This window comes from Alosa sapidissima, chromosome 23, assembly GCF_018492685.1.
Source record: "Alosa sapidissima isolate fAloSap1 chromosome 23, fAloSap1.pri, whole genome shotgun sequence".
Classification (NCBI taxonomy): Eukaryota; Metazoa; Chordata; class Actinopteri; order Clupeiformes; family Clupeidae; genus Alosa; species Alosa sapidissima.
In genome coordinates this window covers 22,632,271-22,646,516 of record NC_055979.1, presented here as the reverse complement: position 1 = coordinate 22,646,516, position 14,246 = coordinate 22,632,271, and the positions used below count along the sequence as shown (strand labels likewise).

Sequence of the window (14,246 nt, the reverse complement as noted above, 5' to 3'; positions counted from 1 at the left end):
GACTATTCAACGACAACTTCATTGAACAAACACAAAAACACAACCTCCATGTAGGCCTAGGTTCATTTGTGATCGCTTTTCCATGACCTTTTAATGTTCTGTATGGACTTCTAAACTTGCCGTACTGAAAGGTTCCACTAGTTTTGTCCTCATAGATGTCCACTTCTGTAAGATGTAGCTAGTCAGTGTCCAGAACCCGCGGCTCTCTAAAATACAATCATGTCGGCGAAAGGAGGTGGATCAAAAGGATTTTATTTCAATACAGTGCTATCTCTGGCACGGTCTTTGGCTGCTAATCGACCAGCTCCGATTGAAAAGGTGAGCATCTGTTAACGTAGACTATCCTGGTGCGTTTTAGCCAACTAGCTAATAGGAAGGGTAGCTTCCTATAAGAGTTATGTTATGATGCAGCTAGGTCAACGTTAGCTTGCTAACCTTAGCTAAACAGTTGGTTTTATCCACTAGCCCCAGAGTCAACGCAACATTTTCTTTCTCTCAAATATCGTACAACCTTTGGTGCGGTTAAATATGGTTGCTATTTGATGAAAGCATGCTAATCGGGCGTATTATTAGGGATGATGTTAACGTTAGCTAACTAGGAAGAGGAAGGATATCCCTCAGTAGCCAGGCCGACCTGTTTGCCAGCAATAGTAAGATTTGACATGACCGTGTGAATGGCTTGACAGGGTATTTGATAGCCTACTAATGACGGTATGTTTATGGAAGTCTACTCTCGGACGCTGTTGTGGTGTGCTGGTTAGTGTTCGCTAAGTGAACTATCCTACGGAGTTGACATTCCATTTCCTAGCACTGTTTAACGTCTCGTTGAAACGCCCCCTTCTATAGCAGGTGATGTGCTGTCACATTTTGTCAATCAAGATCAATAAAATGTTGCTGTAAAGCTTAAGGGCCCCAATTTCGCGTCTGTATAATAGTCCAGTGTGTGGTGTATTAATTATCCGATAACGTTATAACCTTTATGTAAGTCAGGTATCAATTAACGATAAACTGCTTTTGTCAGTGTGGCTCTGCAAATCCTTTGGGGATAATGCTAGGTGCTAGTGCTGCTGGCCTGTCCATCCACTAACGTTAGTTTGACGACCTCTACCAGTATGTGCTTCTGTGTTGGCTGCATGTTATGAGCAGGGTTATTTTCGGTTGCCGACTGACTGAATTTAGGGGTATTCTATATAATCAGGCTGATTTTCTCGCGAATTAGTTTCATTGATTTGCATTTGTTCATCGGTGGTTGCTGTCTGCTGCACTGTTAAGTTTTGCTAAGGGGGTAATTTTATGAATTGTTGCAAAGCTATTTTCTCCCTGGGGCAGCGATGAGGGATTGTGGTAGTAGTAATCCTAAGCACTGCTGAGATATTTCTTTCTGCTCATACACCTTATCAGCCTAATTTGGGATGCCCAATTCAGTATGTTTATGTCTGTATTAATCCCGTCAAACATTACTCAGGACCAAAGTACTGCACCTCTTAGAAACAATCACTTTTGTCTATTTTTTATTTATTTTTTACTGAAAACATTTTTTACTGAACATTTGGCAAAACCTGATGTGCATGAAGTACAAATACACTCTATTTATGTTATTTATATAGGGCTTAGTGAGTGCAATACATATGAGGACTGGTCAAGACAGGCTTGTAATATTTAACAGGCTTGTAATATGCACACAAGGTTTCTGACCATTGAGCTTGTTTGCAAAAAAACACCAACAACACAAATGGCAATTAAGATAAGTTTGTGGGTACGCCTATAGATTTACAGTGCCATGCTATCAGGAGCCAGAGCAAAGCTAACATGAAGAGGCTGCCGCCTACAGCAAAAGCACAAAGAAGTGAATACATTGGTATGCTTATCAAAGAGGCTACAACATAGGCTACCCCTGTGTGGTAATTCAGCATTGATCTATGGGACATAAATCCGCCTCAGCAGCCACTGTGTCATTTTGCTACCCTTGGGATTTAAGCTTTGTGTGTGTGTGTGTGTGTGTGTGTGTGTGTGTGTGTGTGTGTGTGTGTTTGCCCTCCCTTAAATTGTGCATATAGTAATACGTGTGTGTGTGTTACAGGTTCAGAAACTGCAATGCATGTGCCCAGTGGATGTTCGTGGGGTGTATCAGCTGGACGAGAGGAGAAGGGATGCGGTCATCGCGCTGGGGGTGTTCCTGGTGGAGTCGGAACTACAGGTGCTTGTCTGATGAGATGCGGGGGTTGTTAAATAACCCTCTAACTGACCAACTCTTGCTCTGGCATGAGAGATTCATTTACAGAACATGTCTGTATCCATGTGTTACTCAACACACGTTCCACAGCACCATATTCATAATACTTTTGACCTTAGAGCTCAGTTGAATAGTATTAACAGCAGTAGTTGTAGATCAGTTAAGACAAGGCTATAGAAAGGGAGAAGAGAATGGGGTTAGTTTTCAAGATGGATGACCTAATAGCTCATGTCTGCCTGGACACTCTGGTAGACCTGAGTTCCTGATTTTAAAACAACAAATTAAATGGTGGTTTGTGGCTTTTTCCTCCACAGCACAAAGAGACAATCGTTCCGTACCTCCTGGGTTTGCTGAGGGGACTACCAAGGGTGCAATGGATTGAAGAGAACTCTGAGAGGAAGGGAAGGGGTAATGAGATCCATTTTTTTTCTATTCATATATTTTAGGCAGTTGTTTTGTTAAGAGAGAGTGATGGTCTTCCTGACCAAGGTGGGAAGTTTGCAAGCTATGCCATCACATGACATCTGCTCTGAACATGTGTTTATGTTTATCTTTATATGTGGCAGCTGCTTTTGTCCAAAGTGATTTACAGTATATGCCATCACAGGGCACACAGACATTGTAAAATATATTGGTTTGCTTACAATGTGTTATATAAAAGACACATGTTTTTGCTTTCTGTTTGTGTATTATGCGTGAGATTATTCTTTAGTCATTTTATTCTGTTCTATTCTATAATCATTGTCATATTGGTAGTTTGGTACATCACTGTGAAATTGAATATCTAACTATTTTGTTTGTCAGGGGTGATATATTTATTCATAATTTATGATGAGAAATATTGATGTGTGTATGCTTTTGAGCTTATGTTTTAGGGTTGTAAAGGTACATATATTCGTACTGAATTGGTTCGCGTTTCCCAAAACCATAGTTGCTAACTAAGTAAGCAACTTTATTGGTTGCAATGCAATTTACCAAGGTTAGCAACTATGGTTTTGGGAAACGCACCCCTGTTTAGGTACAGGATGTTGGGTTCAATCAGAGAATGTCTAATAGATTCAATGTAGATTGCGTACTGAATGTACCAAATGTAGTGTTTAACAGTAATCAACAGCGGGCTTTTTTGCTTGCGGCCCATGTTTCCAATTTGAGTTTCCACACAGACATATTAAGTGGCGGACCATATGTCAGTTTAGTCAATTAACGTCAAAAAACATTTGACACCTTTTCGAAATACTTTTCCCGTTGCGTATCAGCAATTTTGTCAGGAAATTTTAGTAGTACCTACAGACTTACTGTACCGAAAATGAACCGAATCATGACTTCAAAACCACGATACACACTGAACCGTTATTTTTGTGTACCATTACACCCCTATTTTGAGCACATGATTTCTTCCCATGTGTAAGACTGACTTTGTGTGTGTCTGTCTGCATCAGATACCCTCCCAGGGGCAGAGAACTTCTGCTTCTGCCTGGTCACCCTGCTGTCAGATGTGGCTCAACAGGATGAGGCTCTGAGATCACAGGTTAGTCAGTGTGTGTGTGTGTGTGTGTTTTAATTTGTATGTTTAAAGAGCCATCTCCTTATGCCATCCTTACACCGAAAGACTTTGGAAAAGATTTTTGGAAGACTAAACTCAGACCCTCTCACATTTAAGTCACAGTGTAGTCACAGGCTAGTCTCAGCCTAGGTTTTGGCAACGATTAAGAATCTTGCAGGGTCACTATTTACACGACTACAACTAGAAATTTAAGAAAGAAAATGATTTCCCATCATGCACTAGATATCAACAGGAACTCAAACTCAAATGATAGCCTACCCATATCAAAGTCATTTTCTGCAGCATTGTTTCATGTGTGACATCCCTAACCGATATAGAGTTGTTCTTTCACGTGGAATAGCCGACTAAGCATTTATGATAAAAAAATAGCAAATAATCATATAAGGTACAGCTGTCGTCTACTTTACCCCTTGCTGTTTGGTGTTTGGTGAGAAAGGTCCCTTGTTTTTTAATCCCTATTTGCATGAGCCACGACTAAAAGACTTGCGATAATATAAAACATGTTTGATATTGTCGTAATGTAAAGTCTAGAAAAAGGCGCCGCGACTCGAGTAAAACTCCCATGATTTCATTCCGACTCCGTCGTTGTTGACTGTGAAATCGCTCGAAAATTGTATGATGTAAGGCTGGCATTACTTTCAATAACTTATTTTGTTCTTTCTACAATTGAATGATGATGATGAATAAAAAGTGATTTTAGAGACATTAATAATGTTAATGCTGTGGACATGTCTACATTGTGTTTGTGTCTATGTTTGTGTGGGTGCAGATTTTAGAGGCAGTGATGAACCTGCTGTGGACATGTCTACATTGTGTTTGTGTCTGTTTGTGTGGGTGCAGATTTTAGAGGCAGTGATGAACCTGCTGTGGACATGTCTACATTGTGTTTGTGTCTGTTTGTGTGGGTGCAGATTTTAGAGGCAGTGATGAACCTGCTGTGGACATGTCTACATTGTGTTTGTGTCTGTTTGTGTGGGTGCAGATTTTAGAGGCAGTGATGAACCTGCTGTGGACATGTCTACATTGTGTTTGTGTCTGTTTGTGTGGGTGCAGATTTTAGAGGCAGTGATGAACCTGCTGTGGACATGTCTACATTGTGTTTGTGTCTGTTTGTGTGGGTGCAGATTTTAGAGGCAGTGATGAACCTGCTGTGGACATGTCTACATTGTGTTTGTGTCTGTTTGTGTGGGTGCAGATTTTAGAGGCAGTGATGAACCTGCTGTGGACATGTCTACATTGTGTTTGTGTCTGTTTGTGTGGGTGCAGATTTTAGAGGCAGTGATGAACCTGCTGTGGACATGTCTACATTGTGTTTGTGTCTATGTTTGTGTGGGTGCAGATTTTAGAGGCAGTGATGAACCTGCTGTGGACATGTCTACATTGTGTTTGTGTCTGTTTGTGTGGGTGCAGATTTTAGAGGCAGTGATGAACCTGCTGTGGACATGTCTACATTGTGTTTGTGTCTGTTTGTGTGGGTGCAGATTTTAGAGGCAGTGATGAACCTGCTGTGGACATGTCTACATTGTGTTTGTGTCTATGTTTGTGTGGGTGCAGATTTTAGAGGCAGTGATGAACCTGATGCAGGTGCTGCAGGAGGCGTGCCAGAACCCAGAGGCTCAGGATAAAGGTGTGGACACCACACACACGCACACACAAACACAAATACCAGCGCGCGCGCACACACACACACACACACACACACACACACACACCCACTGCATTCCTCTCAACTGCACAGAGGGCTTTTACAATACCATGACGTAGCGCAATCATTTGTGTGGCTAACCATGACGACACAAATCTCACCAGGACAGGAATTTCTTTACAAATTAATATTATTATTGTGTTTTGTTAGTATTAAGGTATGATAATATTGCTCAAAAATGTAATTGGTAGAGTGTGTTGCTTTTTAGGAGAATTGTAATGTACTGTTATTAGAGGGACGTAAAACTTTAGCCTCTTTTAAATTGTTGAAGCAATGCAAGAGAGTGACCATTTAGCACACAGCTTGGCATTTCAAGCCAAATCAAGTCAGGTTTATTTATGAAACACTTTATTACTCAATTTATGAAAACAACAGTTGACTATACTGTCAAAACATCAGGATCTGATAGACAAACAAGTAATGATCAGACAATTTAAAAGAGTTTATGTGATAAAAAGTTGCACTGAAAACTCCCTCCGTGCTTCTCCAGAGAACCTGTGTAGGTACACCGTGCCGTCCCTGCTGGGTGTGGTGAGGGCTTTCGGTCGCTACAGCAACACGGACGAGCCGCTCCTGTCCAAGCTGTTCCCGCGGGTGTGCCCACAGCCGCTGCTCCTGGGCGAGGACCTAGAGGCGGCGCGCCGGCGCTCCTTCCACGACTTCCGCTCCATTCTGCCCAGCTCGCTGCTGACCGCCTGCCAGAGCGACACCATGCGCCGCAAGGCAAGCGGCAGCTCCAGCGTCTCACAGCAGGTGAGGAACTGCGGGCTGCAGTGCCGGTGTACGCCACCAGGGGGCAGGTGTCTTCAGCAATTGCAGTATTACAATGGCTCAATCTCAATGTCTCCCCCTTACACATTTTGATGCGCGTTCCTGGCAACTTCGGGGCAGCTTAGGACTGTCCCACAGCGAAACTGTCAAGTGCTTGAGGGCTCACTGGCACACTTTCTGAGCCCTTTCCCTAAATCGACATCTATGAACAGGGTCATTCCACGTTCAACCAGGGCCCACGCACTTAGGTCTCAAAAAATTCTGAAAAAATGACCAGGTGTACCTATGTTACCCAGGAGACACACTGTAAAATTACTCTTATGTAAGATCAATACTTTCCAAGATACAGCCAGTTTTACAGGGGGAGGGGGGTGTCAATTTTGTTCGGCCTCTTTTTTTTGTCAAAGTTCAAAAGCCCACAGCGCAAGAACTAAACCATGTAGGAGGCTCAAATTTTGCATGCTGGTACATAAATAGGAATAGTATGTAGCAAAATCGTCACGTTTGGTCTGGATAATCCTGCATGGTCATAGCTGTCCCTCAAAGTTGATACAAATTTTATTGGAGTTTTTGGCTGGGCCCTGGTTGAATTGACGTGGAATGACCCAACACTTTACTCAAATGAATTGTCTACACAATTCATTGCGTTGTGGCGAGAAACACAGGGTCCCCCAAAGGGAGGCTAGAAGCTTGAGAAAACGTCTAAACAACTGCCATAAAACGGAAACGTGTGGGCAACAGGTTTTTTTGTGTTGTCAATTTAATGATAGGTCTCAGGTTGTCCCATTCCTGTTATTAGCGTTCTGAACCCTTACACCCTCGCAAGGGTCATTCACAGATGTGAAAGTGTGTGAGGCTTCAGGGCTTAGACCTTAGGGGGGACATTGAGATTCAGCCAGAGAACTGAAGCAACTTAGAGGGAGTAGTGATCATGTTTGATCAAGAACTAAGGATTTCTCAGGGAAACTTTTCTGCTATAGATATAAAACTGGCTGCATATTGTGCTTTGGGGTTAAATTTTCTGGTTTAGTTCATTGTGAATGTTTGCAGATAACTTATGCGGCTTTTCAGCATATTGCAGATGAATGGAATAAAATATAATAGAACAGAATAGAGCAAAAAATAGGAACGTAATGGTCCCATGAACACACAGTTAACTCTCACACCATCCTTATTTTGTGCCTTTTATTCACATTTGTTCAAAGATCTAGTAAGTATAAGCTTGTTTCCCTCCCCACTTTGATGCAGCTCCATAGGTTTCCATTCAATCCAAACGGTCATCCTCCCCCTAAAAGAGAGCGTGTACACAACAGTTCCATGATGTGCCGGTTGCACATTTAGAACAGAATAGAACAGAATAGAATTTGTATTGTCCATTCACATGGAGATTCATCTCTGTCCTGTGGGTCTGTGTGATTGCAGGCCAGTCCAGAGCGCGGAGCGGCTCTGCCCCCCAGCTCCCCCGCTGACCCCTCGGCCCAGTACTTTGAAGGTGAGCGTGCGTGTGCCGCATGGCACTCCTGCTGGGCCATCCAACCCCCTCATTACACAACCAACACTTCAGAACTACACCTTTAAGGCTGACCACACATCCACAAAGGCTCTTTTAAAGAAATAACTCTACTTTAAATAAGAAAGCCACAGCTGTTTTTAAAATAGTGATTTCTTCATTATTGACTGTGAAATTTAGTCATTGCTTTTAAAGTAAAAGATAGATTACACATTCCAGCCATTATGACCCCTGAATTGAATGTCACTGTCCAGTGTCCACAGGCAAAACAGTGACCAAAGTCTAAACTTTTTACGTCTGATTGTTTCTTTGTATTGCATTTCCCTGATTTCTCATGTTTTTTCCCTTCCTAATCCTTCACCTGTACTCTCCCTGATCTCTATGGTGTTTCCCATCCTAATCCTTCACCTGTTCTTTTCCCCAATGTCTATGGTATTTTTCCTCCTATTCCTTCAACTGTACTCCTCTCCCGGATCTCTATGGTGTTTCCCATCCTAATCCTTCACCTCCTCTCCTCTCCTCTCCTCTCCTCTCCTCTCCTCTCCTGCGTCCCTCAGGCTCCTACCTGCCTGACGGCAGCGCTGTGGATCCAGACTACTACTTCTCCACCATCAGCTCCAGCTTCTCCGTGTCGCCGCTCTTCACCGGCTCTGGGCGGGAGTTCAGCGTCCCTCTGGAGGTCCTCCGGAGACTGCTGGCCATGGTGGAGCAGTTTGTGGCCGAGTCCTTCCTCAAGACACTGGACGCCACGCTCGCCGAGGTCTTGGAGGTGTGTGGGAATGATTAGGGGGAGAGCACTCACACTCGCACTCGCACTCACACTCACACTCACACACTCACACTCACACACTCACACACTCACACACTCGCACTCACACACTCGCACTCACACACTCACACTCACACTCACTCACACACTCACACTCACACACTCACACTCACACTCACACTCACACTCACGCCAAGCTAGCAGAGGTGTGTAGGAAAATACCTGTAGATAGATAGATAGACTTTATTCAATAGTACACCATACAGAGATCTGCTTTTCATTGTGTCCTCAATGGGGGGAGGGTGGGTGGGGACTATACAGAGTAATGATTGAGACAATCTGAACACTTGCTTTCTGAAGATTCTTCTTTTAGTCTGCTGAAATACATAATGAACATAGTCCTTGTTTTAACCTGATTTAATTATTGTTGTATGTTGTTCCAGATGAATCCAGGCATTCATCTGTACTACAAAACCTTCAGTGATCCACTTTATGTGGCCATATTTAAGATGCTAAGGGACACGCTCTACTACATGAAAGGTATGAACGACATCAAATGTACTCCGTACATTAGGTGTTTCCATCAATGATTATCTAACCACATGTGAAATACAATCTGTTGCATTTGAATGGGATGGTCCAGTTTTTAATTACTTAAAGGTTTGTAATTAAATTAAGGTCTTAAAGGTTGTATCAGCGATTTCAGGCTCAAAAAAGGCCCAAACATAAATGATCACATTCATCTAATCTTTCCTAACGATCCGCTAGCTGCCTGCCCCATAAGCAGGCCGTCAAAAAAACGTGTCTCTGTAGGCAGCCTAGGCTCCTAGATGTGTACACAAAAACAATTGCTACCAACAAGGGCTGGCAACCCACTCAAAAGCAAAATAAAGTGTTTCAACCAATAACCGACGAGATGCGCATTTAGCAGAGTTTAATTGCACGGGAGGCGGGGGAGGGAGTAGCGAACTAGCTCTCTGTTTTGTTTGAACATCAACAGAAGTGACGTATCCCAGCTATCGCTGATACAACCTTTAAATATTACACATCATTTGACCATTGCAAGATACATCTTGCAACCATCATAAGTTTCTCACTATCTCTGTCCTCGCTCTCATTCCACCTGTACTGATTGCGTATCATTCTCTCTCTGTCCACCCTCCCTCTGTGGCGGTGGTCAGACCTGCCGACGGCGTTTGTGAAGGAGGTGCACGACTTTGTGCTGGAGCAGTTCAGCAGCAGCCAGTCGGAGCTGCAGCGCATCCTCCACGACGTGGAGTACCTGCACAGCGAGCTCAGCCCGCTCAAGCTGCGCTGCCAGGCCAACGCCGCCTGCGTTGACCTCATGGTGTGGGCCGTCACCGAGGAGCAAGGTCAGAGGGCGCACACACACGCGCACACACACACACACACACGCACACAAACAGACACACGCACACAAACAGACACACGCACACAAACAGACACACGCACACACAGGTAGACACACACACACACACACACACACATGTTCTCCAGACCTGTTGACTGATATTATGGCGCTGCGCTCTTTCCTGCCTTGTCCCCAGGAGCTGAGAACCTGTGCACCAAGCTGTCGGAGAAACTGCAGTCCAAGACCTCCAGTAAAGTCATCATCGCTCACATGCCCCTTCTCATCTGCTGCCTACAGGTGAGACCGGCTCTCTCTCTGGTGGACGAGTCAACAGCACGCACAAACATTCGGATCAGTCCAGTGTAAAGTCAAGCATCTGTTTCAGTGGTGGTTGACTTATTATCATGATCTTGTATGTTATTATCTGTTATTATCATGATCTTGTATGTTATTGTATGTACATTTGATATTCTATGGTTGTTGCCATGGCTATGATCTAATATTGATGTAGTATTGTAAATGTAATTTGTTTACTTTGCTTACGGCACGTTAAGGTTTCTTTGAGTGAAAAGCATTTGCTGTGTTGATTTGCACAGGGTCTGGGTCGCTTTACGGTTTCTTTGAGTGAAAAGGATTTGCTGTGTTGATTTGCACAGGGTATGGGTCGCTTTACGGTTTCTTTGAGTGAAAAGCATTTGCTGTGTTGATTTGCACAGGGTCTGGGTCGCTTGTGCGAGCGCTTCCCAGTGGTGGCCCACTCCGTCACCACTTCTCTTAGGGACTTCCTAGTGGTCCCCTCTCCAGTGCTGGTCAAGCTCTACAAGTACCACAGCCAGTACACTACAGGTGCGTGTCACACCTGTATTCACCCAGTACACTGCAGGTGCGTGTCACACCTGTATTCACCCAGTACACTACAGGTGCGTGTCACACCTGTATTCACCCAGTACACTACAGGTGCGTGTCACACCTGTATTCACCAGTACACTACAGGTGCGTGTCACACCTGCATTCACCCAGTACACTACAGGTGCGTGTCACACCTGCATTCACCCAGTACACTACAGGTGCGTGTCACACCTGCATTCACCCAGTACACTACAGGTGCGTGTCACACCTGCATTCACCCAGTACACTACAGGTGCGTGTCACACCTGTATTCACCCAGTACACTACAGGTGCGTGTCACACCTGCATTCACCCAGTACACTACAGGTGCGTGTCACACCTGCATTCACCCAGTAGGACGGATAAGATGAGTGGATGTGGTATACTTCCTTGTGTTCAGTATGATCAGCATCCTGTACAGTGTGTGTGTGTGTGTGTGTGTGTGTGTGTGTAGTGCAGTGCACTACTATGATGAGTGTCCTGTATACTGCGCGTGTGTGTGTGTGTGTGTCTGTTTGCATGTTTTCCACTCATCCACAGCAGATGTATTAACACAGCGTTAACTCTCCTTCTTGATGAGTGGCTCTGCTGAGGCGCTCAGTTTATCAGATCAGTATAGTTCGCACTATATATATTTTTGATCTGTTACAAAGGGACCAGAGAGATCAAAATCTATTCCGTGTACTTTTTCAAACTCTTTTGATTACAGTGTATCTTTCCATATGGATATCTGCACTGCTTCATTTTTATGCTGCCATGATTGTAGTATGGTGGGAAAATTCACCTGAGGAAGGTCTGTTTGACCGAAACGTTGTGTATTTGCATGCGTAAAGGACAGTTTGCAGGATTTCTTCAACACACATTACTGGTGACCTTACCTTCTCCGATGCACCTGTCCCAAAAGGGCTTTTGAACTGTGTAGTATAGTGGGAAAAGTGGCATAGATAAAGGCTTTTATTTTGAATCTTATTTTGCGTTGTGTTTTTTTTTCTCTTGCAATAGGGACTGGAGAGATCAAAATCCATGTCACCAATGAACATGCCCAGTCCACGTTCAACGTCCACCACAAGCAGAAGAGTCAGCCGTCCATGTACGAGCAGCTCAGAGATATCTCCATTGACAACATCTGCAGGTAAACAAAAGTCTCCACATGCAACCGCACGTCCGTGAGGATCTGTCCTTTGTCAACTACATTTACTGGTACGGCTTTAGAGCATGTCAAAGTAAAATGCCATAGTTAAGCCCCATTCACATATACGGTGATTCACTCGTTTCAAAAGTTTATTTTATTTGAATTATTTTATAATTTGTATTTCATTTATTTAGACTTTGTCGCGCAACATTTCACGTAGCTAGTGGCTATTTCGCACGTAATTGCTAAATTACATGAACATTACATGGTCTCTCGTTGCTAGTCTCTTGCAGTCTGAACAGGGCTTTAAAGTGTCCTGTACCTTTCCTGTAGATCTCTTAAGTCCGGTTTGACCATGGACTCTGTGATTGTGGAGGCTTTCCTGGCAAGCTTGTCCAATCGCCTCTACATCTCCCAGGAGAACGACAAGTGAGTTCTGCCGTGGTGCTTCGCTCCACATGACCACATCGTTGTGGGGCTTATTGCTTAAATAAATGCTGATGACTGTGGTAGTGTTCTAGATTGCCATAATAATACCGCAGTGATGAGTAGGATTTAGTGATTATGACCATGAAGACGATCCTTATCCCACTAATGTTGATGGCTAAGTAGAGGCTGATGATAATGGTGCAACGTTGTGTGTGTGTGTGTGTGTGTTTGCGTGTGCTCGCGTGTGTGCGCGCGCGTGTGTGTGTGCGTGTGTGTGTGCGCGTGTGTGTGTGTGTGTGTGCGCGCGTGTGTGTGCGCATGTGCGTGTGTGTGTGCGCGTGTGTGTGTTTGCGTGTGTGTGCGCGTGTGTGTGTGTGTGTGTGTGCGCGTGTGTGTGCTCGCGTGTGTGTGTGTGTGTGCGCGGTGCACGTGCGTATGTTCGTGTGTGTGTGTGTGTGTGTGTGTCAGGGACGCTCATCTGATCCCGGACCACACCATCCGTGCGCTGGGCCACATCGCAGTGGCTCTGCGGGAGTCTCCACGGGTGATGGAGCCCATCCTGCAGATCCTGCAGCAGAAGTTCTGCCAGCCGCCCTCCCAGCTGGACGTGCTCATCATAGACCAGCTGGGCTGCATGGTCATCACCGGAAATGTGAGACCACACACACACACACAAACATGCAGTCAGTCACTCAAACACACACACATACACATACACACACACACACACACACACACAGACACACACACACACACACACACATACATGCAGTCAGTCACTCTAACACGCACACTTACACACACACACACACACACAGACACACAGACACACACACACACACACACACACACATACATGCAGTCAGTCACTCTAACACGCACACTTACACACACACACATACACACATGCAGTCAGTCACTCTAACACGCACACTTACACACACATACACACACACATACAAACACACACACATGCAGTCAGTTACACTAACACGCACACTTATCACTTACACACACACACACACACACACAGACACACAGACACACACACACACACACACACACACACATACATGCAGTCAGTCACTCTAACACGCACACTTACACACACACACATACACACATGCAGTCAGTCACTCTAACACGCACACTTACACACACATACACACACACATACAAACACACACACATGCAGTCAGTTACACTAACACGCACACTTATCACTTACACACACACACACACACACACAGACACACAGACACACACACACACACACACACACACATACATGCAGTCAGTCACTCTAACACGCACACTTACACACACACACATACACACATGCAGTCAGTCACTCTAACACGCACACTTACACACACATACACACACACATACAAACACACACACATGCAGTCAGTTACACTAACACGCACACTTATCACTCACACACACCCTCACACTGACTCACACACGCACACATACCCACTCATGCAGTCATTCACTCAAACACACACACTCATCGGAAATATGAGACCACACACACACACACACACACAAACACACATGCAATCCATCACTTAAACACGCACACTCACTCACTCACACACATACACAAGATCAGAAACGAGATCAAATACTGTGTTATCACGAGAAATGGGAAACCTAACACGCTTCCATTCACTCGCATACTCAAACGCTCAAACGCGCACACACACACACACACACACACTTATCTATGACCATCTTGACTATGGTAATCACTAGAAATATGAGACTGAAGACCAACAGATACACTTACACCCACGTACACACACCTGACCAACACCCACGTACACACACCTGACCAGAGGCCTCCTGCTTATGTTGCACTGGTGCA

At 44.5% G+C, this 14,246-nt stretch overlaps 1 protein-coding gene across 2 annotated transcripts in view; it reads left to right on the top strand.

Moving 5' to 3' along the window:
- Positions 1–123: 123 nt before the first annotated feature.
- The window catches only part of pi4kaa (phosphatidylinositol 4-kinase, catalytic, alpha a), a 50,725-nt gene continuing 36,602 nt past the window's right edge, over positions 124–14,246 (top strand). For both annotated transcript variants that reach the window (XM_042080490.1, XM_042080489.1), the window contains exons 1-15: positions 124–318; positions 2,081–2,197; positions 2,548–2,641; positions 3,673–3,761; positions 5,352–5,424; positions 5,993–6,255; positions 7,696–7,765; positions 8,341–8,552; positions 8,996–9,092; positions 9,734–9,925; positions 10,121–10,221; positions 10,641–10,770; positions 11,815–11,944; positions 12,278–12,373; positions 12,842–13,025. In XM_042080490.1, coding sequence (XP_041936424.1) covers positions 220–318; positions 2,081–2,197; positions 2,548–2,641; positions 3,673–3,761; positions 5,352–5,424; positions 5,993–6,255; positions 7,696–7,765; positions 8,341–8,552; positions 8,996–9,092; positions 9,734–9,925; positions 10,121–10,221; positions 10,641–10,770; positions 11,815–11,944; positions 12,278–12,373; positions 12,842–13,025 — 1,947 coding nt within the window. In that variant the 5' untranslated portion in view covers positions 124–219. The remainder of the gene's footprint in view (positions 319–2,080; positions 2,198–2,547; positions 2,642–3,672; positions 3,762–5,351; positions 5,425–5,992; positions 6,256–7,695; positions 7,766–8,340; positions 8,553–8,995; positions 9,093–9,733; positions 9,926–10,120; positions 10,222–10,640; positions 10,771–11,814; positions 11,945–12,277; positions 12,374–12,841; positions 13,026–14,246) is intronic.